Source organism: Coffea arabica, chromosome 7c (genome assembly GCF_036785885.1).
Source record: "Coffea arabica cultivar ET-39 chromosome 7c, Coffea Arabica ET-39 HiFi, whole genome shotgun sequence".
NCBI lineage: Eukaryota > Viridiplantae > Streptophyta > Magnoliopsida > Gentianales > Rubiaceae > Coffea > Coffea arabica.
In genome coordinates, this window is record NC_092322.1 from 6,346,563 (window position 1) to 6,373,580 (window position 27,018).

Here is a 27,018-nt window from a genome sequence, read left to right on the forward strand (position 1 = left end):
AACAATTATGAGAATCAACATCAGCTCCCTCATCTAAACTCAATTCTCATTTCTCAGCACTAATTTCCTAGGACGTTAATCAAAAGTTGATGATTGGCCAAATCTGTCCAAGCTCATAGTACACATTTCTGACAAATAATTATAATCATTTCAAACTCTAAAATGATTATTGCCCCATTTGGGTTAATTTTGACAACATCTGTTAAAGATAATTATATCTAAAATGATTATTGCTCCGTTTAGGTTATTCTGAGAACATCTGTAAAAGATAAATTTCAGACACGTGTTAGTTAATTTTGGGAGGATCTACCGCCGCTTAATTTATCACTCACGTGCATTTTCTAAGTTCCTCTTGTTAATTCAACAAAGGAAATGCAATAATTTAGATTTTAGAGCGGGCTCCATCCTTCGTCAGGTTGCCCATGGCTCCCTTTTTTTTTTTCTCGTCAGCTTTCTTTTTTCAGGAAGAGCCAATGAGTTTCTCAGTGGGCTCACAATGCCTATCCTTTTTCAGGAGGAAGGGCCAGTGACCTGTCGAGTGGGCTCCATTGTGAGCAAGCATTTTGGATTGCCTGTTAGAAAGACCAAGTTCGAGTGGTAGCCGCTTGGGCCCAACTAGATCACTGATCTGGGCTACGTTGTAATTCGATTCTGCACCATTTCTAAGAGTTCAGATTACAAATAAAATTGTGTCCGGCCCAAGATCTTTTAGCAATACGACAGCGTTTTAAGCATTTTGGCGCTTACCACTGATCTTAAATAGCGCGTATCGATTTTAACACAGTTGACTTAATAATTATATAAAAACACAGTTGACAGCAGGACAATGGATAAACGAAGCATGGAGTGAAGGACAAAACTGGAATCATATAAAATTTCAGCTATTGCTGCATATGCCAAGATTCCCCCCCCCCATCAATTTCTTGTCTCTGTTCTGTTATACCAATTGCAAGTTGCATTATTGCACAATTTATTTAGCTCGATTTAGTTTAATACTTTAATGTCCATAATTTGACTCAACAAGTAAGCTGGAACGCAAGGGATTAGTTGGGCCGGACACCCCCGTGTCGGGAAAAAAAAAAAGAAAAAAAAAGTAAGCTGGAACGTGCCCTGTTGTCTATCTTGGCCGAAGGCTTTGGAGTGGCACCAAGTTGAAGGAGGCTTAGATTGGAGGATTTGGATTCAGAGTGCTACAGTTAAAAAAAGTTTACTGTCCATTTTATTTTTCATGGGTTTGTTTGGATTGATAATTATTTGTATTTTTTATTGTCTATATTATAATTACGTTTTTAATAATTTATTTTCTTTAAAAAAAATATTCTTCACTGGTTTTTTTTTTTTTATCTCGTACAAATTACATCACAAAAGGTACTACATTATTATTCTATAAACAATCCCATATCCAAATGCACACTCGTGAGAGTTTGCTGAGATCGTACTTATTCATTGTTTGATTTAAAGCTTAGAATGCTCGGAGCATGAAATAATTTGGAAACTTTGGCTTTTAATAGTTGTATCACGCGTGTAAGGTTATAAAATGTTAAACCCAGAAATTATTTTTATTCCTGTATAAACCAATATTAATAAACTGGAATGGCTTTCACAAATATGGATAAATATACAGAGGTCGGCTGTCATCTTCTTACTATATATTTTTTTTTTTTGGGCAACTTGCTGTATATACTAAATAAAAGGCAAGGATTTGGTAATATGCACTGTATGAAGTCTTTATATATAACAAGTATGAAAGCAGAATTACACACAGCTTATTAAATTAATTAGATGTTTAGCAATGCACTGCAGAATCCATGGATAACGCAAAGCTCCATGTGGCTATTGTCTCGAGCCCCGGCATGGGCCATGTCATCCCGGTCCTTGTTCTAGGCAACCGCCTCGCCACCGTCCATGGCGTGCGAGTCACCATAGTAGTCATCACAACAAGCAATTCCGATGAAGAGCGCCGCTTCCTCAAAACGTTGACCTTGTCAACACTTGTCCGTGTTATAGCTTTGCCCCCAGTAGATATCTCCGCCAAAATTACTCCAGCAACTGCTGCTGTCACACAGCTATGCATGTCCGTCCGTGAAGCTTTACCAATCATCAGGTCAAGTATTGCTTCGATGAACTGCGGCCCAGATGCCCTCATCCTCGACCTGTTTTGCCCCTCGGCCATACCCATTGCCCGGGAGTTCAGCTTGCCCGTTTACGTATACGCTCCCACAAATGCATGGTCTACCACTCTCTTCATGTACATCCAAGTTCTTGATAAGGAAATAGAGGGTCGATATGTTGAGCAAAAAGAGCCCCTGAGGATCCCGGGTTGTAAATCGGTTCGACCGGAGGATGTGGTTGATCCGATGTTGGACCGGAACGATCAGCAATACCATGACTACATTGAGCTAGGGATTGGGCTTACAAGGTCTGATGGTATTCTGGTCAACACTTGGGCAGATTTGGAGCCTACAACGCTCAAAGCCTTGAGAGAAAACGAAACCTTGAAGCCAGCAGTTAAGGTATCGGTTTACCCAGTTGGTCCATTGACGAGACCGGTTGAACCATCTAGTTTGAAGAGCAAAGTGTTGGAGTGGTTGGACGAGCAACCTGTTGATTCGGTAATCTATGTATCTTTTGGGAGTGGTGGAGTTCTTTCAGCTGACCAAATCAAGGAACTAGCTTTTGGGTTGGAGCTGAGCCAGCAAAGGTTTATTTGGGTGGTTCGACTACCCTTAGATGGTGGTTTGAGCAAATCAGATGATCCCTTAGACTACTTGCCTGATGGGTTTCTAAACCGAACCAAAAATGTGGGGTTTGTAGTCCCACGGTGGGCTCAACAAGTGGAAATACTGGGCCATCCATCCGTCGGGGGATTCTTGTCTCACTGCGGATGGAACTCCACTTTGGAGAGCATAAGCGCCGGCGTACCAATGATTGCATGGCCACTTTATGCCGAGCAGAAACTGAATGCAGCCATGCTAACCGAGGATCTCGGCGTGGCGGTCCGGCCAGAGGTGTTGCCAACCAAGAAAATGGTGGAGAGGGAAGAGGTTGAGAAAATGGTGAGAATGGTAATGCAACAGAAAGAAGGCCAGGAGATGAGACAAAAGATGAAACAACTCAAGTCAAGCGCAGATGATGGTCTAAGCAATCGAGGGTCGTCGTTTATTTCGATGTATAATGTCCTTGATGAAATACGATTAAATTCTCGCAATCAGAATCATTGATATTAGTCATTCTAGGCGGTGATGCAATGCATCCACGTGAGAAGCCAATAATTGTTCTCTAATACTAGCATATGTGTGAATTGGAACTTTCACTGTATTGACAGAAGCCAATGCATTTGTGTAGTCGCTATCTGTTATGTATGTATTAAAGATACTCCTTACTCATTAGTTAATCCTTAGACCTAATTTCTGGAAAGCGAAATTTACTATGGCTGCCTTTACTATCTAGTTAAGAGTCGTATTAAGTTTTAGAACCTTATCTAACGATTCGTTTTAATACGCACACAGACACATGCCATTTAATTAGTATTGATTTTGGGTTAAGATGATTTTGGTGCAATAATTTTACACATGCTAGTTTTCGCTTTTAGCTGAAAATAAATAATAATGTATTTAGTTTTTGTTTTACATCCAATTAAGTAAATAGAGTTACTAACTATATATATATATATATATATATATATATATATACCTGAGTTGTTGTCTAGCTTGCAAGCAAATCATAAGCACGGTAAATTATGTATTGATAACAAAGTCATGGGCACATATATAAGTGTCTTCTCCAATTGAATTTGTGAAAAAACTCTGAGGACTAACTTGAAATGAGATATAAGAATGAATTTTAAATATTGGATATTGATTTTTTATAATAATGCAAGTGAGAGGGGTGGTTAAACCTGATACCTCACACTTACATTCTTTTCTCTAGACATATTCATTTTTCTTGCAAATCAAATCGACAAAATATAACCAAGAATTCAATGATCCAAATCCATAGCCAATTGACTAAACAATTGTTTACTCCTTATAATTAATCGTATTAGTGCTTTGACAACATGATGTATTGCTTTTAAGAGATGGTTGATTTGTAAGTCAAGTTGTTTGGGTTAGGAATACATTTTTCTTAGCAAGTTGTTATATCTTATCCATTTAAAAGTTTTCAATCGTCACCACACATGAAGGCAACCAAGATAGGCGGTCAGTATTCTGTTGCCAGGAAAATTATTCATCCACAAAGTTCTCGTCAAAGCTTAAAGTGACCCAAGATTGTCAAGCGCATGCGTAAATTCTAAAGGGGTGTTTCACATATCGTAATTTTCCTCTTGATGATCATATATCGGAATTTTACATCAATCTAACTTCCGTATCTTCGAATTTTGAGACGCTATTCGATTGTTGTCGGCCTATATCTACGTCCAGAGTAAAAAGAGAAAATTCAGGACCTGGTTTCTCAAGTGTGTGTGGAGTCTGTCTCTATTTTCTTATTCCTTTTCCTCATTGCTCCCTGAAGAAGAGTCCAGGTCCGTGTGTTTAGGTTTTAAAGTCATCCAATTAATTCTAACTGGGAAAGTTGTATTGTAAAAGTTGAAGACAGTAATTTTGACCATTCTGAACATTCCAACCTTCAATCTTTTTCAACATAATACATACAATTCAGGATGCAACTTGCAAGAAATTCTCCAAGGATTTTTACATCGTAAGCGAGTCTAAAATTCTAAATCGGTGAATTATTTCCCAAGGAAAAACTTGAGCTTTGAAGATGGGGGTCAAATCTTCAAAAGTTCATTTGTCCACATAGTTGAATATTTCATCATACCTGTATACTTCCATTGAGTACGACGGTGACTATATATGACCGTTTCGATAAAATAATTATTGCAGGCTTGTTCGAGATGAGACCCAACGTTAAGTTTTGAACTCATTAACCTTTCGTCTGCTCTTCTACCCCAATAATATCTCAGAGAAACAAAAGGGATGCTGTAACGTGGTACATATATAGGAAGTTGTTGGGCTCAGAGAGAGCCAAACTCGGGGAGAATTTAACCATGGACTAGAATGAGAACCACAACTATGAGTTTGACACCACATCCAACCCAAAACCTTAAGGCATTGAGTTTTTGGGTCATTCCCACTTATATGTTCCTCATTCTACTCATCTCTTTCCGATGTGGGACATTGATTCACACTTGATATCCCAACAATCTCCTCCTCAATTGTGAATCTCTTCCACATCGGATCTCTCTCCCTAGCTCATCCACTCCATCAAGCCCACTTCAATCTGGAGTGTGCGATTCTTGCTCAAGAGCCCACACATGCCCTGCCTCACTGCAGGTCCGCATGATTCTTTCCCTGCTCTTATCCAAACCAGCCACGCTTTACCATTCCCACTGGTTTTTTATCCTGGAGTCACTGCCCAACCGAACCACCTGGCTCTGATACCACTGTAGGGTTCAAGTTGTATTCTTGTATAGGGTTTTCCTCTCATAATAAAGAACAGGTTTCTCTCCGTGGATGTAGGCTCAATGGTGGAGCCGAACCACGTTAAATATTGTGTGTCGTTTATCTTTCATGCTTGTGACTTGTTTCCTCATTAAATTGTTGTGCACTTGATGTCTCAATAGTTGTTTATTTCGCGTCTGGATCCTAACAAGTGGTATCAGAGCTTGGTTGTGAGACTGGGCTGCTCAAGGTTCATAGTTGGATCCTAGTTAACTATTGAGATCAAGTGGATTGGTAGCTGTTACCAATTAAACAATTTAATGAGTGGTATCCTTGTTTCAATGGTTTGGTAAAAAGCATTGATGGTGAAGGATGGGAAGTCGAAAAGCATGGAAATGCTTGATGGTGAATCTAGGCAGGTGATTCAAGGGTCAAGGAAAAGGTGGAGTTCAATGTTGATTTTGGACGTGAATCGGTGGAGACTTTCTCACACCTTCAACGGTTGATACTTCATCCCGGTGAATTTTAGATTTTGATTATGTTTTTTGGGTGGTGTGGCACGTGTCCCAAAGAAACAAGAAGATCTAATTTCTATGCGCCAGAAGACTCTGATAGGTACGAGTTTTTCGTTTTAGGTGGAATCTTGGAAACCACATGTGGCGAGACAGTCCTGAGGATGGGAAGAAGTATGGTGACTTTACCACTTGATTGCCTCAATGGTTAGGGTTAGAGCTCACAGAAGGGAATCTCGGATTGCAAGTGGTGGTGAGAAGAAATCCTGCAAAGGGAGATGGTGAATTGAGGTACCTTCTCACGAGTCAACTAGAGGTTGGACTCGGGGTAACTACACATGTTCATTTGCCGATTGAATCAATTTGGTGTCAGGACTGTATTGATTCGGGTGTGTATTTTGGTACCATATTATTTGGTAGTTAAAGGCAAATGGTTGCTAAAAGAAATTTTTGCCAAAGTGGAGATTTGTTAGGAAATTGGCTTAATTTCTTTTTAGGTAGGATTCCTATTTAGTGTGGGAAGTAACTAGTTTCCTAATTGGATTTAGTTACTTGAAGTAGTAGTCAAGTAAAGTCCTATTTAGTTAGATACTATTTTCTACTCTATATGAGTTTAGGAAATAGTATTGGTTTCCAATTGTTATTTGATTTTTTTGGCAGTAATGCTCTCTATAAATAGGTGGGTTGGCATACTACACACAGGACGCACAAGGGACACAAGGGGCATCATGTAGCCTTATACATGGGGTGTGAGAGAGGGTTCTTGGGAGATGAGAGATGGTATACAAGGGTTGGGCTTGGGTTCAAGTTGTATTCTTGTATAGGATTTTCCTCTCATAATAAAGAACAGGTTTCTTTCCGTGGATGTAAGCTCAATGGTGGAGCCGAACCACGTTAAATATTGTGTGTCGTTTATCTTTCATGCTTGTGACTTGTTTCCTCATTAAATTGTTGTGCACTTGATGTCTCAATAGTTGTTTATTCCGCGCCTGAATCCCAATAGAAGTAAAAGTAGCCGTCAAGACACCAAGTACATATGAATACAAGGAGGTGACTCTATTGAAAGAGGCAAAAACCTATGGAAGGTTAGCAGTATAAGAAATCAAACTCTGATAATATGATATGATTATATGTAGGTTATATGCCTACATTTGTATACAAGAGGGTAATCAATGTTTGAAGCATTCTTTCATAATTGGTCGTTTATTTGTTTGTTGGATTTATAAGACACTACTTAATTGATAACTATATATTGAATTCAGATTTAGAACGGGAGGCATAATCGTCTCTTGAGTTTTGAGAACATTATGGATGTCAAGCATGCCGCAGAAGATAATGCATGTATATCTTAGTTGGTCGCCTGCCTATTCAGTATTCACCCTTCACTAGTTAATTATTATCATCGTTATCGTTAAAGTTTGCAGCGGCGGCTATGAATTACTGTTAAAATAAGTTGCTGTTTGTCATCTTGCAATTATGCTACTAAAATTGATGAATATCTTCTTAGTCTATCAAAATCAATTCACCGTGTTACGTCGTCGTTGCTTTCACTTTAATTGTGAGGGAGTGCAAAATGGAAATGTCTTGGCAAACGATAAATTTGGAGCCAAGTACTTAATTTCAAATAGTTTTTTAAGGTAGATAATGTGCACATTTACAAGTAAGATTTTTAAAATTTTTCACGGTTTTTTTTTTTTTTGGAGAGGGAAGCGTTTTTAGGATAGCAAATGAGATTATTGAAATTATTTTCGTTTGGGGAAAAAGAGGGGGTTGCGCTCTTGGCACCTTGGTCCTCGATTGATATTCCCTTGTTGAACTTCCTGATTCTATATATGAAGGCTCGAACCTTTCTTTTTTCCTTTGTAGCTGTTGGCGTTCACAATAACTACTAGCCAATGGATAGCCAAAAGCTTCACGTTGCCATTCTCGCAAGCCCCGGTTTGGGTCATCTCATCCCTGTTCTTGTTCTAGGAAACAGGCTAGCAACCCATCATGCTGTTAAAGTTACAGTACTTGTCCTCACAACCAGCACTTCACCAGCAGAGTCTCAACTGCTCAAGCCCCCAGCCGGTCCAAAAGTAGTGGACACAATTAACATTCCCCCGGTGGACATCTCCCACCTAATTGATGCCAACACTAGGGTGGTCACACAAATATGCATCATGGTACGTGAGTCTCTACCGGGTGTTCGGTCCGCAATCGCGGGCATGAAGCACCGGCCGAACGTCCTAATTGCAGACCTCTTCTGCACGGAAGCCTTTCCGATTGCAACTGAATTTAACATCCCCAAGTATTTGTACATTCCCTCCACTGCATGGTTTACCGCATTAACTTCGTATTGCCCGGTGCTTCATGAACAAATAGATGGTCAGTATGTTGATCAAAGTGAGCCGCTCCAAATCCCAGGTTGCAAACCGGTCCGACCGGAGGACGTGGTTGACCCCATGCTAGACCGGAACGACCAGCAGTACAGGGAGTACTTGAGGCAAGCGATGGAGTTCCAGCTGGGAGATGGGATCTTGATGAACACTTGGGAAGAGATAGAGCCCGTATCACTTGAAGCGTTGAGAAGAAATGAATCTTTACGGGCAGTTGTGAAGCCACCGCTTTATCCCATCGGACCGCTAACAAGACCGATCGAACTGGCCGGTCCAAAGAGTGAGTTGATCGAATGGCTAGACAAGCAGCCACATGAGTCGGTGATATTTGTCTCTTTCGGAAGCGGTGGCACTCTATCAGCTCAGCAAATTACAGAGCTAGCTTGGGGTTTGGAGTTGAGCCAACAGAGGTTTATATGGGTGGTTCGACCACCAGCAGAAAATGGTGCGGATGAGTCGTTTTTCACATCGGGGAGCGCTTCTGATGGCACCCCGGATTATTTACCAGAAGGGTTCCTCAGGCGAACGAAGAAGACGGGTTGGGTTGTACCCTTGTGGGCCCAACAACCGGAGATCTTGAATCATCCATCAGCTGGGGGATTTCTGTCGCATTGCGGATGGAACTCAGCGTTAGAATGCATCAAAAGTGGTGTTCCAATGATTGCATGGCCGCTTTATGCGGAGCAAAGACTGAACGCCACCATGCTAACGGAGGAACTCGGGATAGCGGTCCGGCCGGAGATTTTACCAGCTAAGAAAGTTGTGGACAGAGAAGAGATTGAGAAATTGGTGAGAACTGTGATGGAGTACAAAGAAGGAAAGGTCATGAGGGATAAAGTTAAAAAACTGAAGAATAGTGCTGAGAATGCACTGAACAAGGGGGGATCCTCTTACGATACCATGTGCAATCTCCTGAGAGATGTTCAGATGAGGTTGAAGTTTTGAGATCCATGGTGTAATGAAATAGTTCTAATGGTACATGGTAATGAACTGATGAAAATGAACTAAATGTAGCGGTTGTACCCTTCGTGTCAAATAAAATGGCAATTTCCTTATGTTTATCTAATGCAAATTTGGCAGGTAGTTTCTGTAGGAACTCAGGGCTCATCTTCGAATAGAAAATACCTGCGGAATCTGGCAATTACCACTCGCTATTTTCTAGACATTAATCAAGCAGGATTGGTAATTGACCCAAAATAGTCATTATTGTCTTTTAAAAAGAAAAAAAAAAAATCAAACATGCTCATTCATATATGTATTAAAGAACTAAAAATCTGTGAACTTTCTGCACGAACCAACCAATAGTTATCGAGAAAGGAAAATCAACGACTCGCATGTTCGTTGATTACTCAAGAGTCAAGAATATGGCTTCAAAACAAGTATAATAGTTTCAATACGGCCATCATTTTCTTTCGCATCTCTTCCTCCTTTTAAACTGGCTACTTTGTACTATAGAGAAAGTCGCATGAGGTTGGTCCCGCTAGTCTCTGGTTCGTAGGAATACCCCCACTTCATGATCATGAAAAAATTGATTGATCAAAGTCATAGATTCATCATGTCGGTTGCCCAGAACCCTTGAATGGTACAGCAAGCCAATGACTCGGTTGCCCAGAACTCTTGAATAGTACAGCAAGCCAATGACTCGGTTGCATATCCTGTACGTCGTTAACATTTGTAAAGTATGTTTGAAAGACTTCTCCTTCAGGGAGACTGTTGGGAGGCCCAGGCCCAGGCCTTCATCCAGTTTTAATTTTTAGGGAAAATCGTCCAAAACATCCCTCACATTTTGTAAAATAACTTTTTTCGTCTCTCACTTTTAAAAGTGTAATTTTATATCCCTTACATATTCACATCGGACAAATTTAGTCCCTAACTAGGTTTCTGGTCATTTTTTAGCCGGAATCCATCATGTGCAAGACACGTGATCATTTTTGAAGGGTAAATTTGTCAAATTATATTTTACATAATCTGATCTATAGTCCTCCACATTTTATAAAATAAATTTTTTCGTCCCTCACATTTTATAAAATAATTTTTTTCATCCCTCACATTTCACAAAATGAATTTCTCCATCTCTCACATTTTAAAAAATGAAATTTTCATTTCTCACTAATTATGTGTGTGAATACATTTTTTTAAACACATGTATATGTCTATTTGATTTTACTTAATAATAATAGCATAAACTCATGTATGTAATTGGGCCCAACTTGTGGGCTATCTTCTCTTTTTGTATGATTATGACTAATATTTACCAACAGAACCTTAATTTGCATATTCTTATTATATTTTGACCGAAAATAGCTTTATTGGCCAACTTGACAATGAATGCAAGATTATTTACTAGCTAATACCAGATGAAATCAAATGATCACGTATAATATATGGTATTCGTATTGTTAAGTGAAATCAAATAGACACATACATATATTTATGCTATTCGTATTATTAAGCAAAATCAAATAGACATATACATGTGTTTAAACAAAATGTATTCACACACATTTTTTTTAGGGTTTCCCTCACATACATAATTAGTGAGGGATGGAAATATTCATTTTTTGAAATGTAAGGGATGAAGAAATTCATTTTGTCAAATGTGAGGGATGAAAAAAATCATTTTATAAAATGTGAGGGACGAAAAAATTTATTTTATAAAATGTGGAGGACTATATATCAGATTATGTAAAATATAATTTGATAAATTTACCCTTCAAAAATAATCATGTGTCTTGCACGTGATGGATTCCGGCCAAAAAATGATCGGAAACCTAGTTAGGGACTAAATTTGACCGATGTGAATATGTAAGGGACATAAAATTATACTTTTAAAAATGAAGAACGAAAAAAGTTATTTTACGAAATGTGAGGGACGTTTTAGACGATTTTCCCTCATTTTTAAGCTACTCACCTCGTTTCCGTCGTTATGATGAATACATGGACGTGTATGGACGCAGACATCTCTTTCTCTCTGATATCAACCGTAACGTCAGGAGTTTGTGAGCTAACCAAATTAACTTTTGAACAAAAACATGAGTTTAAACTTATATATATATATATATATATATATAGTTTTTTATTATGTACCTTTATAATACATGATAAGTAGACAAAATATAAGGGATGGACCCACTTCAAATTTTAAACATTATTATTTTCCCCCTAGAAACTTTAGCGAAAGAAATTTTGAACTTTTTTAGATAACGGACAACCAAATCTACCGCTTATCATATGCCTAAGTGTACAAAATAGAAGAACCTTACGCACACACATAAGGGCTAATTAAATCCACACCCTCCATACTAAATCCACACCATATACACTTATTACTTGATACTTCTTGTAGTTTCAAGAAACATATATTTATATAATAAAAAAAGAGAAAAAAAATGGTTCCATTGTTAAAAACGTATTTTCAAAGATTTTACAAGGGCATAAGAATATTTACTAATTTAAAACTTAATTTAGCAATCCAAAATTTTTAATTATTAAATTAAAATGTCACATATTTCAATTCCATAAAATTAAAATCAAGCAAGTTCCAAGGTGAAATATGCAATCATATACCATTTAATTATATGCAAGCTTAGAAGAAAGTTTAATAAAAAAAAAAAAAAAAAAAGGTAGTAGGTCATAAGAGGGAAGAGAAAAAAATTTAAAATAACTTCAGAGAAATATAAATTTTGGAACGGCAGAATCAAGAAAAAGAGTTTCTATAAAAGACAATAAAAATTTGGGTGTGAATTTTTTTTCTGTAGAAAAGATGTTCTTTTAAGTCTCTTTAGCAGAGAATCGTAATATATTGATTATTGCTTACCTAATACTCGTGCTATAAAATATATAATTTTTGGAGTGCCATAGATTCTGACGGGGATTGCATCAGGTAATGAGGTATTACACAAGATCCCCCTGCTAAAACTTGGAAGCTTTCTGAATGTTGATTACCTTGTACAAACGAGTTGTTGCCATGTTCGTTGATCAGATCATACAAGTAATAAAAATCTATTAACGTTTCAAAGAGCTGCATATCAAGAACTAGAAGTTAAAAAATGATAAACGATTACCTCATAGGACAGTACAAGCTGGTAACTCATCTGATGAATCAATTATGGACATGAAGTTTTAACACAGAAGAGGGCAGACAAGACTTAAGGGGAGTTGAAGAATATGAGATTGCTTTTTAATGCCATCCGGGGTTTAATCCCTTCACTAAACTCGAGGTTCAAGTTCAAACGAGTTTTAATCCCAGGCGGATTAATTGCGTTTGCTTAGCTCTGGAGGAAACAAACAAGTCCAGTGAACCCACGGGATGAAATTACATTTTAACTTCATGCCCTTGTATGAGGATTGGTCCCATTTTCAAGCCCCTATTGGATGAAACTACCCTCATTTTTAACATGAGGCCCTCGAGCGAGGATTGGTCCTATTAACGAGATTTAGGAAGGACTCCGCAAGATCACTACGACCAAAAGCGGGGCTAAAATTAAAATTTTGACTCCAAAATAAGTTTCAAGCTCCGATACAAGAAGCACATTTTAACAAACTTCTTGCCCATGATGCAAAGATTTCAAGATGCGTTACTAGCGATATCCTACCGACTGGAAGCTCAATTACAATTGAGTTGTTAGAACTCATCTGAAATGTTTCGTTTTAATTTTTTTTCAATCTCAACAAGTTGACTCAATTTGTGCTAGCATAAAGCTCATAGCAACACGATAAGAACCGAAATGCTACGGAGTGAGGGCGAGGCTGAATATGAAATAAGTAGAATGATATAATCCATTTACACGAGGAATGTGAAGACCGACAACATCATGGAGTATGCAATGTTCGGACGATCATCAGGTCAAGGTGGCGAAAATGGCCTTCAGACGACAGAAAAAAAGGTCCAGCAGTTTGCTTGGAATTCAACCCTAGAGGAGAAGCTCAGCAAACACAAACAGGTTGAGTAGCCTTTTTGAGCCAAGCCTTCTCAGATTCATCCAAATATGGAGCGAGGATGTCACTACATTTGGAATGATAATTATTCAACCATTCAATTTCTTCAGGTACAAGTAGACTAAAGTCGATCAATTTCGTTTGATACGGTGCCTGAAAACAAAAATACACGACCTCAATGTTAACTCTTACCAGAATAAGAGCGACACAAACTATTGAGCAAAATGAGAGGGAAGCATGCATGAAAAAATGCAAGCAAAGACTCAAGGATGGCCTAACATCAAATACCAAAAAATGCAATAAGATATAAGTGAGCCTTCAATGCAACATACTTGCCAAAAGGCTTGTTTCTAATCAAAATTTTATTTCCATAATCTAGGGTGAAAGATGCACAGGCACAAGTGAGCCTTGAATGGACCATTGGAAGACGCATGTGCACTTTAATTTTCACATAAATGTATAACATGAAGGGGATTCGTGGAGTAAAATTAAATTACCCAAGTTCAGTTGCTGGCTTGTTTTGAAGTCATAAATGTATTCCCACAACTCTAGGTTCAAATACACGGACTTCAATTTAGACCGGAATGTACAACACCAAAACAGATCCATTGGAACAATTTAACTTACCCATGTTATATGCTCGAAAGTTAAATAGCCTTTGTCATCAAAATTGAACTCTGTATCAGCCTCCTTGATGATAAGCACATTCTCCAGTCTTATACCAAAGTTTCCATCCTCGTAATAACCAGGTTCTGAAATATGCTATTTGAATCATTTATCTATTGTGTAGAAATCTCATTTCGAATAAGCCAGTATTTCATGCACACACAATGGAAATTACCAACAATAGAGAAAGAAGGAATTATTCAAATATGCATATAACACCATAGGAGCACCTGAGAAACCAATTTTCCTACATATGAATTTGTCTACTCAAGTATTTTCAGACCTTTATGAGATGTTAAAGAAGCAACTAGACACTAATTTCATAACATCCAAGCCTCTAAGTGTATGGCGATTGTGGCGATCCAGGTATATTGGCTTGCTTTTACATAAATATTATTCCGAACAAGCAAAATAAATGACAAATCCAATAACGATAAGAAAGGGCATGCGACAAAGCACAAGGTATGGGACTAGACATGGAATACCATTGATGGTTAACGTTTAATTTCCTTTATCAGAAAAAGCAAGTTAACCTGCATTATGTTGTCAGTGAAACAATGCCAAGTTAGCTTAACTTTACTTCCCTCTTGGTACTTATTTTAAGGTTGTAGGTACCAACTAAAGACAGAGACCCTCCAACCTTCATCTTTTGTTTGCTTACGTGCTAATCCGCTTCTAAGTATGTAATATATCAAGTGCGCACAATAAATGAGACATAAGTTATCAATTATATGCAAGTCTGTTTCGAAACAAATTTAGTCAACGAGAAGCATGACAGTATAAAGATGAGCAATAGGATAGTGACACTAACCATCCGTGACAGTCATTGAAGCTTGTAACGGCACATTACGAGCAGCAGGTCTGAAACTAATTTGATGGGGTCCTAACATTGCAAAAATAAATACATTAAGATTCGCGGATAGCCTGCATTGATACTCTAAAAACCACTATAAAAATGCACATACTAACTACCTTCATGAACATTTAAGTAGGAACCAATTCCATGACCAGTTCCATGCCTATAATCAAGGCCATACTTCCACAGAGGAATCCGAGCAAGAACGTCAAGAGTATTTCCTAGAAAAGAGTGATTGGAACAATAAGAAATTGAATTCCTCATAACATCACAAAACAACAAAGCTATCCACTGCATTTTCCAAAATATGGAGGACTACTGCCTATACAATATTTTACTACTAGTCATCACAGCACTGAGAAAAAAATTAATCAGGACAATACCATTGGTTCCACTTGGAAATTGAGCATTACCCAATGCAATGTGACCCTTGAGAACCTATGAAATAGTTTCCAAAAGAAGGCAATATTTGTCAGTTGCAGAAATGGGTGTTTATTTACGTGCGTGAGGTAGAGATGTTGGAAAGCCAGTAAATTTTGGAACCTTCCTTTTCAAGCATAAAGCCATATCAATAAAAATAAAAAAGCTTAACGAAGACATAAATTTGGGCAAAATCATTAAGTTAATAAAGTTAATAAACAGGACTAAGATCTAGGCATCAAGACTGCAACACTCAATAAGACCTTTTCACTTTAGATTCCTAAACTAATTTAGATAACAATCAAATAGCTCATAGTCAACTATACAAGAAAAAAAGCTTGTTGCTAGAATCACTTTCAAGATTTTGAAACTGCCCTATCATTTGTTTCACAATGATTTATGGACATCACGAAAAGCAGCTCGTACTAAACAAGAAGCCAATCAACTCAACCAAAAATTCATCCTAGCATATCAGCTGTCTGTTATGCACATCTTTTTTTCTTCTCAGCCTTTCTGGCCAATTCTCTTAGGTAAGCTAAATTATCTTAAGGGCTCATTCTCTTTCTCTTTCACTGTGATATAATGGCATATCCATCTTAGGGGGCAAAAAAAAAATTTTTGTTTCTGGATTGTTCATAATTCATCATGTTTTTTCTTAATTGACCAACATTTACCATACAAGTCATTAAAGCTTACTCTGTCCTATAGGTTTCCATTCCAAAGTGGACACTGAATGGGTGGGAAAGAACTCCTAAGCATTTTGACATTGCTAGATTGCTCGCTACCACTTCATATAGCAAATCTTATGTAACCCCACAATCAAAAAATGTTAAACAAGAATGAATGATGCTCTAGGACAATTAAGCTTTAAATTGAAAGTCTAAAAATACATCGGATTTAAAGAAAATCAACCATCATCTATGTCAGTATAACATGCTTTGGACATATACATACTTCATCCACTAAACAAATGTCATCATAACATGCTTCGAATATACTCATTGTACTGAGTAAACAAAATAAAGACTCACCAAAAAAAAAAAAAAAAAAAGCATAGCTACATACCGCAGTATAACATGCTTTCTCGTGTTTTGTGGGTTTTCCAAAATGAACTGTTCGAGTTATATCTGTTGTTCCATCAAGATACTTCAAAAACAGCATATGACATCAATTAAAAAGATCAATGAATTAGAGAGACTAATAAAATGCAAATAGAGTTGAACATGTAATTTAGCAATTAATGAATCAAAAACCCCCTGCTAGACAAGGAAGTTGCTAAACCTGCGCTCCTGAGTCAAAGAGGTAAATGCTATTTGGATCAAGATCGGCACAACTTTTTGCATCAGGTGAATAATGAATAATTGCAGCATTTGGACCAACTGATGAAATAGTTGGAAAGCTTAATCCTCTAAAGTGCTGCAACAGAAAAAGGAACGTTAAACTTAGATATATGAGAAAGATTTGATGTTTTCAACATTGAAAAAATCACAGTTATTTAAGCTATATAGTTCAAAACGACACAAACCAAATGCATGTAATAAAAAAGATTCATTAAGGTAAAAATACAGCCAATATTTTAACGCCATCCCCAGAAAAAAAGATGTAGTGATAACAGGACTGTACTTTTATAGCATGTTACAACAATTAGATGACAGCTTTCATCTCCAACATAAACAATTAAGTTAAATGATATGTGAAGATTTGTTCCAAAGGAATTGCTCAAAGGGATGAAGTTGTTTATATATATGTCCTTGTAACCACTTCTAAGCAAGTAAAAGTAATGAAACAAAAAAAAAAAAATCACACAACAAAATATCATGGCAAATCAACGTAGTTGTACCTCTTTGGATGCACGGAACTGCTCCAACTTATCACTTGCAGACACTTCTGTTAGTCTTATGGTGTTTCTGCCAATTATTCAACAGAGATATCTCAGCAAAAATACTCTCCCTGAGAATTATTCAGACTAACATGAAAAAGAAAAATAATCATGGTTAGAGCCAATTTTTGACATTAAGTCACTAATAGGGGTGCAAATGAGCCAACTTAGCTCGAGCGCCTACAAGTGCGAGATCAACTCGACTTAAAGTATCTATACTCGAGCTTGAGCTCATCGATATTGTTGCACCTCATCAAGCTTGATTGAACCCAAAGCTGTTCAGTTAGTTTCAAACAAAAATATTTAACCTACAGAATCAAATTCAATCAAACTCTCAAAATATGAATTTAGACTAAAAAGCTTTGATCTTATGACACTTCAATTCACTAGATATCTAAGAATTCCTAGCTGCTAATCAAAATTAATCAAAAGAAAATTCATATTTGTTTTCCACACAAAACACAGGGGACAAGGAATAGAAGAGGTGGTAGTGTTAGGCCATACTTCTAGAAGTTTTTGGTGCCATCAGTTGAACAAGACAAGTGGAACTAAAAAATGATATTTGGTATCTGATTGGAAGCAAGGGAGAAAAAGGTGAACAGAGGAAAGGCTGGGTGTCTACACAAGTGCACACCTTCCAATTCTCTTCAGTAAAATAAGATGATTAGAGGTTCAGAAGCAAAAGAGTGAATGAAATAGATGGCTACAAGAAGAAAAGCAAGTGATAGACTTCATTCTCAAGTTGTATCAAGATCCTTCAAGAGTTCAAGATATGTTGTTCAGATCTAACTCTGCTGGCTTTGCAGCCTAAGCTCAACCACTGGTCAGGTATTGAGCTGCTCATGGGTGCTCAGTGTCAAATTGTAGAGGCTCAATTGTAAATTTAAGTATTAACACATTAATCAATTGTTAAACCATGTTAAAAAGTTTTCTTGCATCAATCATGTAATTGACAATGGTTTTGCCTAACAAGTATGAAACAGACAACACAACTACAGAACATGAAAGCCCCTGAGCCTTGTAAACAATCTGACAGTGTGAAACAAGAAGCGAAAAATACTGCTACATACACGTCCTTCTTAATATTTTCCACCTCCAAGAAGTAACCAGAAGCACCATATAACTCCTGCATCTGTAAATAGAGAAGAACCAGAAACAAAAATCTAAGAAAAATCCAACAAAGATGAGAAATTCTTCAATCATAACTTGGAAACAAGGTGGAATGACTTGTTTGTGTTTTAACAATGCAAGATGAGCATCAAGCACAAATGCTTTTACAGTATGTAAATATTCATCTAAAATTCCAAAAAAAAATTAAATCTTCGAGAAATAGAAACTATCAACAGATAAAAAAAATAATATCTAGGAATGAAACTACGACAAAATTGGCACTTTGGCAACTCTCTACGAAGTGGTAGGAATGATATGTATTTTAATGCAATAAAAGTTCATTGGAGACCATTTCTGTCTAATAAGCATCGTTTCTCAATCAAAAAAGAGCTTCAATAATAGACAAGTATTAGGAGCTAAAGAGGGGAATGGGATGAACATTTGATCAACACTTAATAAAACAACAATTTCCACATACCTGCTTATCCAACCAGACAAGATATTGCACAACGGCAGCCCCATCTCGTATGTGTGCTTTCTTTAATCCATCCATCTCAACAGGGTTCTAAAAATCATACAAATCAGCTTTTCAAAACATAGAACTACAGTTTTATGGACATATCACGAAAAAATGCAGCAATTTTGGTTATGTACACAGTCAGCAAGCGATCTTTTAGTGAGAGCCCTTATAATAAATTTTTCCACAGGTACGACATACTTAAAATATTAATTTAATACTCCAAACACAGCATAATGGTAGAAGGGGAAGCATAAGTTTCATTAGATCAAAAGAAACATTACAGAGAAATAAAGAACAAAAAGTCTCGCATAGTGAAAAATAAGTACAATAAGATGGGCATTCTTACCAAATTAATCTACACGTTTATTGCATACACTGCACCAAGATCAATTTTACAGTCAAATAGTCAAACGAGGCCATAAAATTAGTTCTTATCCATTTTTTTATGGTATAAACATCATCTACCATGAGTCGAACAACCTAAAATTTAGCATATCTGACATCCTTCGTAGAGAGGTTTTTATACCTTTAGAGCTTTTGCAAGAGCCAAAGGTGACTGTTGTAGGAAAACCTCGTTGGCATTCAATTTTGAATACAAAGCAAAGCAACAAGTTCCAGGATCAACCCAAATGAAATTAGTACTACTGCTATTGTTGTTATGGTGCCCGCTTTCAGATATACTAGCTCTAGTAGCATTAGTTGAAGAGATAGGTTTGAGCTGATCAGATGCAAGTAGGGTTACATCTGAGGTCACAGCACCATAATCACGTACTTCAATTCCATTTTCCTTCATAACGATGTTTACCTGAGATGATGTATGTTTCTTAGACTAGATACAAAGAAACTTACAATAGAATACAATAAATTAATTGAGATCAAATGCTATTAGAAGCAACCTCAGACGATAACTTCCTCTGGTCCACATACAAGAAAGCTGAGTATAATGTTACCACTGCAAACGCATGAACAACTGGGCAGTAGGATACATCAGTGCCGCGAATATTATAAAGCCAGGCAACCTATATGGTTGTAATTACATTAAATTGCAAAACAAGCTGAAGAAACCAATTTTTCAGAAAAAAATCGACAATTGCAAAGAACCAGACCACAAGCACCAGAGACCTACCTCATCAAGAGTTGTTATCAGTATACCACGAGCTTTTTCCTGCACAAGGTTCTCTCTCAAATCTTTTAACTTGTCTGCAACAGAACGACCAGAAAATTGTGGAGGATGCACAGCAACAGGATTCAGTTCAAGTGGTGGGCGGCTAATCCAAACTTCATCCACCAAGTTTCTGGGTGTCTGAATCAACTTTTGCTGTTTCTTACTAAAAGCACGCTCCCATTTCTGCGCAGTGTCTACTGACACACACCAAGGATCAACACCAATGGCAGCATCTTTTGGTAAATTCTAGTGTGACAGTTAACAAACACCAGTTAACGTGGTGAATGAGACAAGAAACAAAATTCTAATACTGTAGCCAGCAGTAAATCCAAATTGCAATATCAAGCAACAACCAGCCATTTTTGGAATGCAAGACGTGACAAGTTACCACTACAAACAAGTAAAAGAAAAAGTAGGAATCAAAATGTGAACCATTGTCAACCCAAAAAGTGGCAAAACAAACTGATGTTGAGAATGCATTTATCAAGCAAGACCACAAGTTCCAAATTTCCCTGCACTCAATGCCAGTTCATGTGTTCATTATCAACCGAAATAAACTATTTGTGCAACTCCAGCATGAAATTGAAGGATGTGGAAAGTTGATTGCAATCATAGGCAGTGATCTTTTGGGATGCAAGAAGCTTTCTCACGATTTTGATAATCCCTCTTAACTTTTTTCCTGAATATTTATTTTTTATTTATCAATTTGTTTTTTATTTTTATTCTTATTTTTATTTTTATTTTTTTGGGCAGGGGGGTTAGATATGAGGGTGATGGACCCAACAGACTGAGTACTATATTGGCATGCGGTGAAACTTGGAAGGTTCCACAAAGTAAGAACGATTTTGGTTCTTCATTTGAAAGAGGAAGAATTAGCTGAGACAAATTACCAAAAAACTAGGAGTTGCCATTCGTGCTATTGTTGCGAATGGTAAAAGTAAAACTGCTTCAGTTACGCAAGAAAGGTTACCCCGTGAATGTAGGATGAAATAACATTGTACTGTTATACAACCCAACTAGCTAGAGTAGCTAAGCTGCAACTGAAGTCCTTGCAAGGAAATAGGTTTGAAATGCAGTATACACCACTTACAATAGATTGGGAGAAGTTACATGCAATGCATCACAAAACTTGGTTTTTCCATATCCACATTCTTAACAATATAGTCGCCATGTAAAAGGACTCACATCTGCCATCCAGATATCAACAGGCGGGTCTTCTCCCATGCGCATGAGCTTCCACTGATCATTAAGTTCTTGGGCCGCCTGGAGAAAGTACCGCCCATCAGTCCACAGTCTTGCTTCTTCCATAGTTACAAGTGCCAAGCCTAAAATAGGGGAGACCACATTTAATAAAAGTTTCAACAGCTAAAATCAGCAAGAACATTTTCAAAAAATGTCCATTCAAGCACACAGACCCATACACACACCTAACTAGCCTTCCATAGCATTTTTCTGCAACAATACACGGTGACAGCACAAAGCTCAAATTTGGTGCAATACAAAGTTCAATTTGCCAACAATGGAAATACACCAAATTTGAACTAGTGTCTACGAAATATATAAACAACTTCAGAAACTCCAGAAAACTAAGTTCAATAGTTACTATTCCCAGCTAGAGCTCTAAATCGAAACGTACAATTAAGTAAAAAGGTCACCGATTAATCTTACTCTCTTCTTGCGATCAACTAATCGACTAAAGCAATTTGAGTTAAATGTCAAGTCAGATTGATTGCATGAGATAGTATTTCTTGTTCTCCAAAAGTAGCAAAAACGTTTGTTTCATACAACGGTAAGATGTGAAAACAAAAAACAAATTGAAGACTAACCAGCACTTCCGGTGAATCCCGATATGAATGCGCGCCTCTTGTCCCTTGCAGATACATACTCGCTCTGCCACATCGTTCTACCATGTTAGTATAAACGAACGGATAGCTAAATAAGAGCTGAAATCGACCATCAAAAATCAAAGGCAATGAAAGTAACATCTAAGAACGCCACCAATCTAGAAGTATTAAAGCATCTGATAGAGCCATAGAATTTCAAATCAATCGGCTTTAAATGTCCAACAGCGGACATCCAAAAAAAGAGAAAAAATCGGAAAACGAGAGCAAATAAAGCTAAAGAAGACAAGGAAAAAAGGAATTGAAAAGAAGAGACCTGGTGATAATCTTCGGACGGAACAACCAAGGCATGGAGAGGGGGAGAGTGAGAAGCCATCAGAGACCTCAACGAAGCCAATTTGTCCTCTTCCGCCATCGATGCTGCTCTCTCTCTCTTCCCCTGTCTGACTTGACCTCTTTGTTTCTTTCCTTTCGATCTCTCTTGAGAACTGAAAGTGCGTGTGTTTGGTTTTTTTAATATACACTCACTACTTAGCACTAGCAGAGCGCTGCAACTAGCTAACACTAGAGGAGCGAGAAAGAGATGGAGGTGATTCGGCTTTCGGCTATGGATTTGCCAGACCTTTTTGAGTTTTTAGTTTTTAATCTCGATCCTCTGCTTTGGATTTGCGCGACCTTCCAAGTTTTTTTTTTTGATAATAAAAGGGACTCAAGTTTTTATTTGGAGCGCTGGTAAATCCCCCCCAAAATATTGGGCGAGGCGACGGACGGAAGTACGGGCCAACCCCAAAATATTGCGAGTCGTTGAAGTTGTAGTAGCGCAGACGGTGCAAAGTGCAAACTGCTATCCCGCATCAAACTCATATTTTTTATTATTTTTAATTATTTCTTTATCTCACGTGTACAATATATTACATCACACAAGATAGTAAAATATTTTTCATAAAAAATTTTCAAATACTCTTCTATCTAAATACAAAAATCCATTAAATCCGATCCAGTGATAATAGTTGGAGAACAAAAAGAAAAATCCACTTTACTTTTCTATTCAAATATTTCAGGTTAACCAAAAAAGGAAAAATAAAGTTCGAGGCTCGACGGCCACCCTCACACAATATTTATATATCAATCAATGCGGCGATATAAAGTGTCCTTTTTTTCTCTGTTTGAATTGCTGACACCCCTCGCACAATATATTTATCAATGCAATAAGAGTATCCATTTTTCCTCTAATGAATTGTGGTGCTTGGATTGCAGTTTTTTTTATCAAAACATTCTTACGTTTTTTTTGTAAATACATTTTTCAATCATCTTTTTATCTCACATACATTATATCGACAAAACACTCCCAAAAATGGCAATCCAAACAAATAATTTTTCAAGCTTTTGTTTTCTTTGGCAGTGGTAGGAAGTTAAATGGCAATCCACAATTTTCATATGTAAAGAGATAAATTTAACTGCTACAAAAAAGTTTTGGTTTAATGTATAAAAACTAGGACATTAATGTCTAATAAATGTATAGGGTGAAGATTTAGCATGGAGGGGTACGGACTTAGACCCTAAACCTTTTAATCTTCTTTTTCTAAATCAACATCGTTGCTCCAGATAAAAGGTTTATTCAATTATTTGTCAAGATCGTTGTTAAAGGAATATAGGAAACATACATTAATTTAATCAATCGAAAAACGATCAACGAACTGATGACTGCAATTACACAAAGAGAGGCATACAAAGAGCAGTATAGACACACACTCTTTTAAGTTCCAGATTATAAAGAACTTTTAATCATGTACATTTTCGACATAGAAAATGATTCTACGCGCATCGGACAATGGAAGTAACATCACAAAAAGAATGGGAGCCTCAGATTCAACATGAGGCCGTTTGTCACTATCAATTTACTCAGAACCATGTTTTAACTCGCAAGCAAGACGGGGTAGGATAAAGTCTGAAACCACATTGTCAAACTTGCGCAAGTTTCTTCAATACCGCAGCCATATACTTTCCCTGATGCTCTGCCAGGGCCAACTCTATTTCGGTTGGCTGTCTTGTGCCATCACCAGCAAAGACTCCAGCTCCATATGCAGAACCCCCTCGAAGAGAATCCATTTTGAACATACCAGCTCCAAAGGTGTATCCAATGGGAACATAAAGCATTCCATGATGAGCCAACTGGGTGATTGCAGTCCAACTGCGATACACATACCAGCAAAATAACCATCAGCCATCAGGGACATAAACTTTTCGGTCACGTAAAAGCATATGGCATCATTGACCCTCCTTAGCATTCCAAAACCAATAATATACTAGCACAAGAGCTAAAAAAACAAGGCACCAGATCATGAGCAAAGATCTGTCTTGCTCTCTTTAATCTGAAAAACTTGCACTAGATGAATTATCTTCTTGGTAAGTAAATCCATAAAAACGTAAAGGGAATTAAATATGGCATCCAAGATCACAAAATTTGCATCAACGGATCCAAGCAACACACACACACACACATATTTCTTGGATAAGAGAGAGAGAGAGAGAGAGAGAGAGAGAGGAAGAAGAAGAGGCTAACTACATTGTAAGAATCAATGACTTGCCTTAATGTATATCCCCTGTATGACACGCAGCAAGGCATGACCAAATTACTGAATCTACTATCTATGCCACAATTTTACTTACAATAACCCATCAATTTGGTTATTTCACCTTAAGATAACCTCCCTTGGCCCAAAAGGATTTTGATAGACTAGCAGGTTGAAGATTGAATCCACATACAAGGTAAGTAATTTAACTCTTCTTATTAGCACTACAGCACTCTATGAGGAATATCAAACTTGACAAGGATTTAAAACTATTAGCCCAAAAGGATTTACCTTCTCACAACCACCCACAAACTCCTTTATTATTACCCAATAAAATTGTCTTTCAGCGGTAAAATGCATAAGCATTAGAGAAAAAGAGCACACTTTTTAAGGTATTAATATTGTTCATGTGTTTAATTCCTAATCAACATTTTTAATGATTCAAAGATAAATTTGTACATATAAGTGAAATTTACTCCAGAATGGACATCTGCAAGCTTTTGACATTCTCATTGCTTTCACAAGCATATATTAATATCAAATTCAATAAAATGAAGTTACCCATGTAACCCCCTGCTCAATCCCAAATGCCCCAGCCCAACAAAGAAAATGGAAGAAAAGTCTCTCACCAACTCAAATTTATGGAAGTTAAAGCTGTTAAAAAATAACTCAGTACTTCATTAATTGGATGACAGAGCTGGGAATGTTTCACAATTTTTGTTCCCACAGTGATGAATGCATTTATTATAATATGACAAGAGGGTCTGATACCTTCACATCAGGGCTCTTGAGTTTAGGCCTAAATATTACTGTAGCTCCATCAATTGCCACCTATATAGCAACTTATAACTAATGAATCATGCTAAAGCAGATACAATACGGTGATAATGTCTTCAAAGTTTAGCTTCAGCAAATTGAAAGCCATAAATATTGACTCATGCAATTGAGGTTGAAAACAAAATAAATCTCTTCACCACCCGAAACAAGTTGATTCAATCATCATTCTCCAAAAATAGATTCACATTGCTCAGTCATATTACATTCTTTAGACATCTGTACCAGTCCTTCTCGCACATTAAATCATTAATATCACAAACATGGACATAAAATTACGAGCTATGATTATCTCTACACGAAATTCGTTTTCCCAAAACTGCTGAGAGCTTTAACCAATCCACCCCAACTCCCAACATCTTCAATGAATAATTTAGGCAAAATCTAACACTAGAACTAACATGCATATGTCTCCGTCAAAAAATCTAAATAGTATAATCTATCTAATAACAAAATAGAGCATGTGCTACTACTTCAAGATCTCTTCAGAGTGCGAGAACAAACCTAAAAATGGCTAATTAATCGGCTTTTTATCAGGGCGGACACGAAATGGGAATCATAACAAATTGAAATTAAACTACATATATCTGTTCTAGGAAAGAATTCACCGGTAAGCTTAAAACAGATAGGGAAAAAGACGCTTACGCAGTGGTCTCTTGACCACCTCCTTGCGTCCCAGTACTAACAAAAAACCCGGCAGGCTTTCCAGCGAGCTTCTGCTCTCTCCACAGCTGGCCAGTAGAATCAAAGAAAGCCTTCATTTGGGCGGCCATGCATCCATACCTCGTCGGAAATCCAAACAAGAAGCCATCAGCCTGTGTCAAGTGAGCCGCCGAAGCAATCTCGGGAATCGAATCATCTTTGGGCGGGGCCCGCATTTGGGCCAACACATCATCGGAAAGGGTCTCCGGAACTCTATACAGAACTGCCTCCACCCCCTCCACGCTGTCCACCCCTCTCTTCATCCGCACCGCTAGGCCCTCCACGTGGCCGTACATTGAGTAGAATACTATGAAGAGTTTAAGATTGGCTTGAATTGGGATTTCACTGACGGCGTCGGTGGCAGGGGTGTCGTCGGTGGGTTCCACTTGGGGAAGTGGACGGTGGCTGTCTTGGGTGGAGGAGGGTTTGGGATGTTTTTGCTTGCTCGGGACGCAGCCCCCTCCTTTTCCCATTTTTAATTGATTAACGGAGTTGCGTTAAGGTCCAGTGTGTGACTATGTGTTATATAAGCTGTCTGTGCGAGTGAAAAATGAAGAAGTGAGGGAGTGGGTGGATGGAGTTGGTAAATGGTGAGGTTTATGGTGGGGTGGGCGTTTGGGACTCTGAAGGATCGGAAGAAGAGAATCGTGGAAAATCAGGAAGGCCGACCAGGGAGAGCTGAAATGGCACATTGGCATGCGAGTGGGATTTTGTTTTGATTGCGATTGCCAAGTTTGGTGTGAAAACGGGGTATTATCCATCTTCTCTGGAGTCTAGAAGTTTTTTCGCGGGATAATTTTAGAAACCTCCCCGAGGTTTTTGATAATTTCACCGGGCTTAGTTGAAGTTTTAAAAATTACATCTATCTCTTTTATTCATCCAAAATCATAATACTAGTCTCAATACTTTAATAAAACTCCCTTGTTAGATATGCATAAATAAATGAAAAATGGATTTATAATTATCTTTTTTTTTCCTTTTCTCTTTTTATCCCTCCTTTTTTTTTATATTTTTTCAATAAACTCACAAAACTATAGTTATTGATCGTATTTGTTATTATTACCAAATGCTGAACTAGTAACCTTTTTTTTTTTTTTTACAACGTTGAATGTGTTCTAACATTTTTTGTCAATTTTTTTAAAAAAACAATAGTAACTAAAAAAAAAAAAGACCCAAAATGTAG

General features: G+C 37.4%; 4 protein-coding genes across 5 annotated transcripts; 2 read left to right on the plus strand and 2 right to left on the minus strand.

Moving 5' to 3' along the window:
* The first annotated feature begins 1,712 nt into the window (after positions 1–1,712).
* Positions 1,713–3,417, plus strand: LOC113698291 (anthocyanidin 3-O-glucosyltransferase 5-like). The gene has a single exon (XM_027218065.2). It carries the CDS (start codon positions 1,809–1,811, stop codon positions 3,219–3,221), a length of 1,413 nt encoding a protein of 470 aa, XP_027073866.2. The 5' UTR covers positions 1,713–1,808; the 3' UTR covers positions 3,222–3,417.
* Positions 3,418–7,720: 4,303 nt separating this feature from the next.
* On the plus strand, positions 7,721–9,386 carry LOC140010758 (anthocyanidin 3-O-glucosyltransferase 5-like). The gene has a single exon (XM_072058146.1). It carries the CDS (start codon positions 7,849–7,851, stop codon positions 9,274–9,276), a length of 1,428 nt encoding a protein of 475 aa, XP_071914247.1. The 5' UTR covers positions 7,721–7,848; the 3' UTR covers positions 9,277–9,386.
* A 3,566-nt stretch (positions 9,387–12,952) lies between these two features.
* Positions 12,953–22,358, minus strand: LOC140010416 (aminopeptidase P1-like). 2 transcript variants are annotated; one of them, XM_072057387.1, is made up of 16 exons: positions 22,043–22,358; positions 21,712–21,775; positions 21,071–21,210; positions 19,847–20,131; positions 19,617–19,739; positions 19,247–19,525; positions 18,679–18,765; positions 18,161–18,222; positions 17,052–17,118; positions 16,493–16,627; positions 16,277–16,357; positions 15,175–15,229; positions 14,908–15,012; positions 14,747–14,818; positions 13,897–14,021; positions 12,953–13,422 (listed from the first exon to the last, which is right to left on the minus strand). In XM_072057387.1, the coding sequence occupies exons 1-16, from the start codon at positions 22,139–22,141 to the stop codon at positions 13,258–13,260; spliced, it is 1,944 nt and encodes a 647-aa protein (XP_071913488.1). In that variant the 5' UTR covers positions 22,142–22,358; the 3' UTR covers positions 12,953–13,257. The 2 variants fall into 2 exon arrangements, with proteins under 2 accessions (XP_071913488.1, XP_071913487.1); XM_072057386.1 differs by lacking the exon at positions 19,247–19,525 and having other exon boundaries at positions 22,043–22,291.
* Positions 22,359–23,410: 1,052 nt separating this feature from the next.
* LOC113700106 (probable NAD(P)H dehydrogenase (quinone) FQR1-like 2) lies at positions 23,411–26,572 on the minus strand. The gene is made up of 2 exons (XM_027220567.2): positions 25,779–26,572; positions 23,411–23,917 (listed from the first exon to the last, which is right to left on the minus strand). The coding sequence occupies exons 1-2, from the start codon at positions 26,306–26,308 to the stop codon at positions 23,689–23,691; spliced, it is 759 nt and encodes a 252-aa protein (XP_027076368.1). The 5' UTR covers positions 26,309–26,572; the 3' UTR covers positions 23,411–23,688.
* Between the last annotated feature and the right edge of the window lie 446 nt (positions 26,573–27,018).

Excerpts from the sequence above, each read along its gene's own strand:
- LOC113698291 (XM_027218065.2), top strand. The coding sequence starts at position 1,809 with ATGGATAACGCAAAGCTCCATGTGGCTATTGTCTCGAGCCCCGGCATG.
- LOC140010758 (XM_072058146.1), top strand. The coding sequence starts at position 7,849 with ATGGATAGCCAAAAGCTTCACGTTGCCATTCTCGCAAGCCCCGGTTTG.
- LOC140010416 (XM_072057387.1), bottom strand. The coding sequence starts at position 22,141 with ATGGCGGAAGAGGACAAATTGGCTTCGTTGAGGTCTCTGATGGCTTCT. Across the intron at positions 17,119-18,160 it reads GAAAATATTAAGAAGGACGT|AAACACCATAAGACTAACAG; the intron begins GTATGTAGCAGT and ends AATAATTGGCAG. Across the intron at positions 14,022-14,746 it reads TTCAATGACTGTCACGGATG|AACCTGGTTATTACGAGGAT; the intron begins GTTAGTGTCACT and ends AGCATATTTCAG.
- LOC113700106 (XM_027220567.2), bottom strand. The coding sequence starts at position 26,308 with ATGGGAAAAGGAGGGGGCTGCGTCCCGAGCAAGCAAAAACATCCCAAA. Across the intron at positions 23,918-25,778 it reads GGTGGTCAAGAGACCACTGC|TTGGACTGCAATCACCCAGT; the intron begins GTAAGCGTCTTT and ends TGTGTATCGCAG.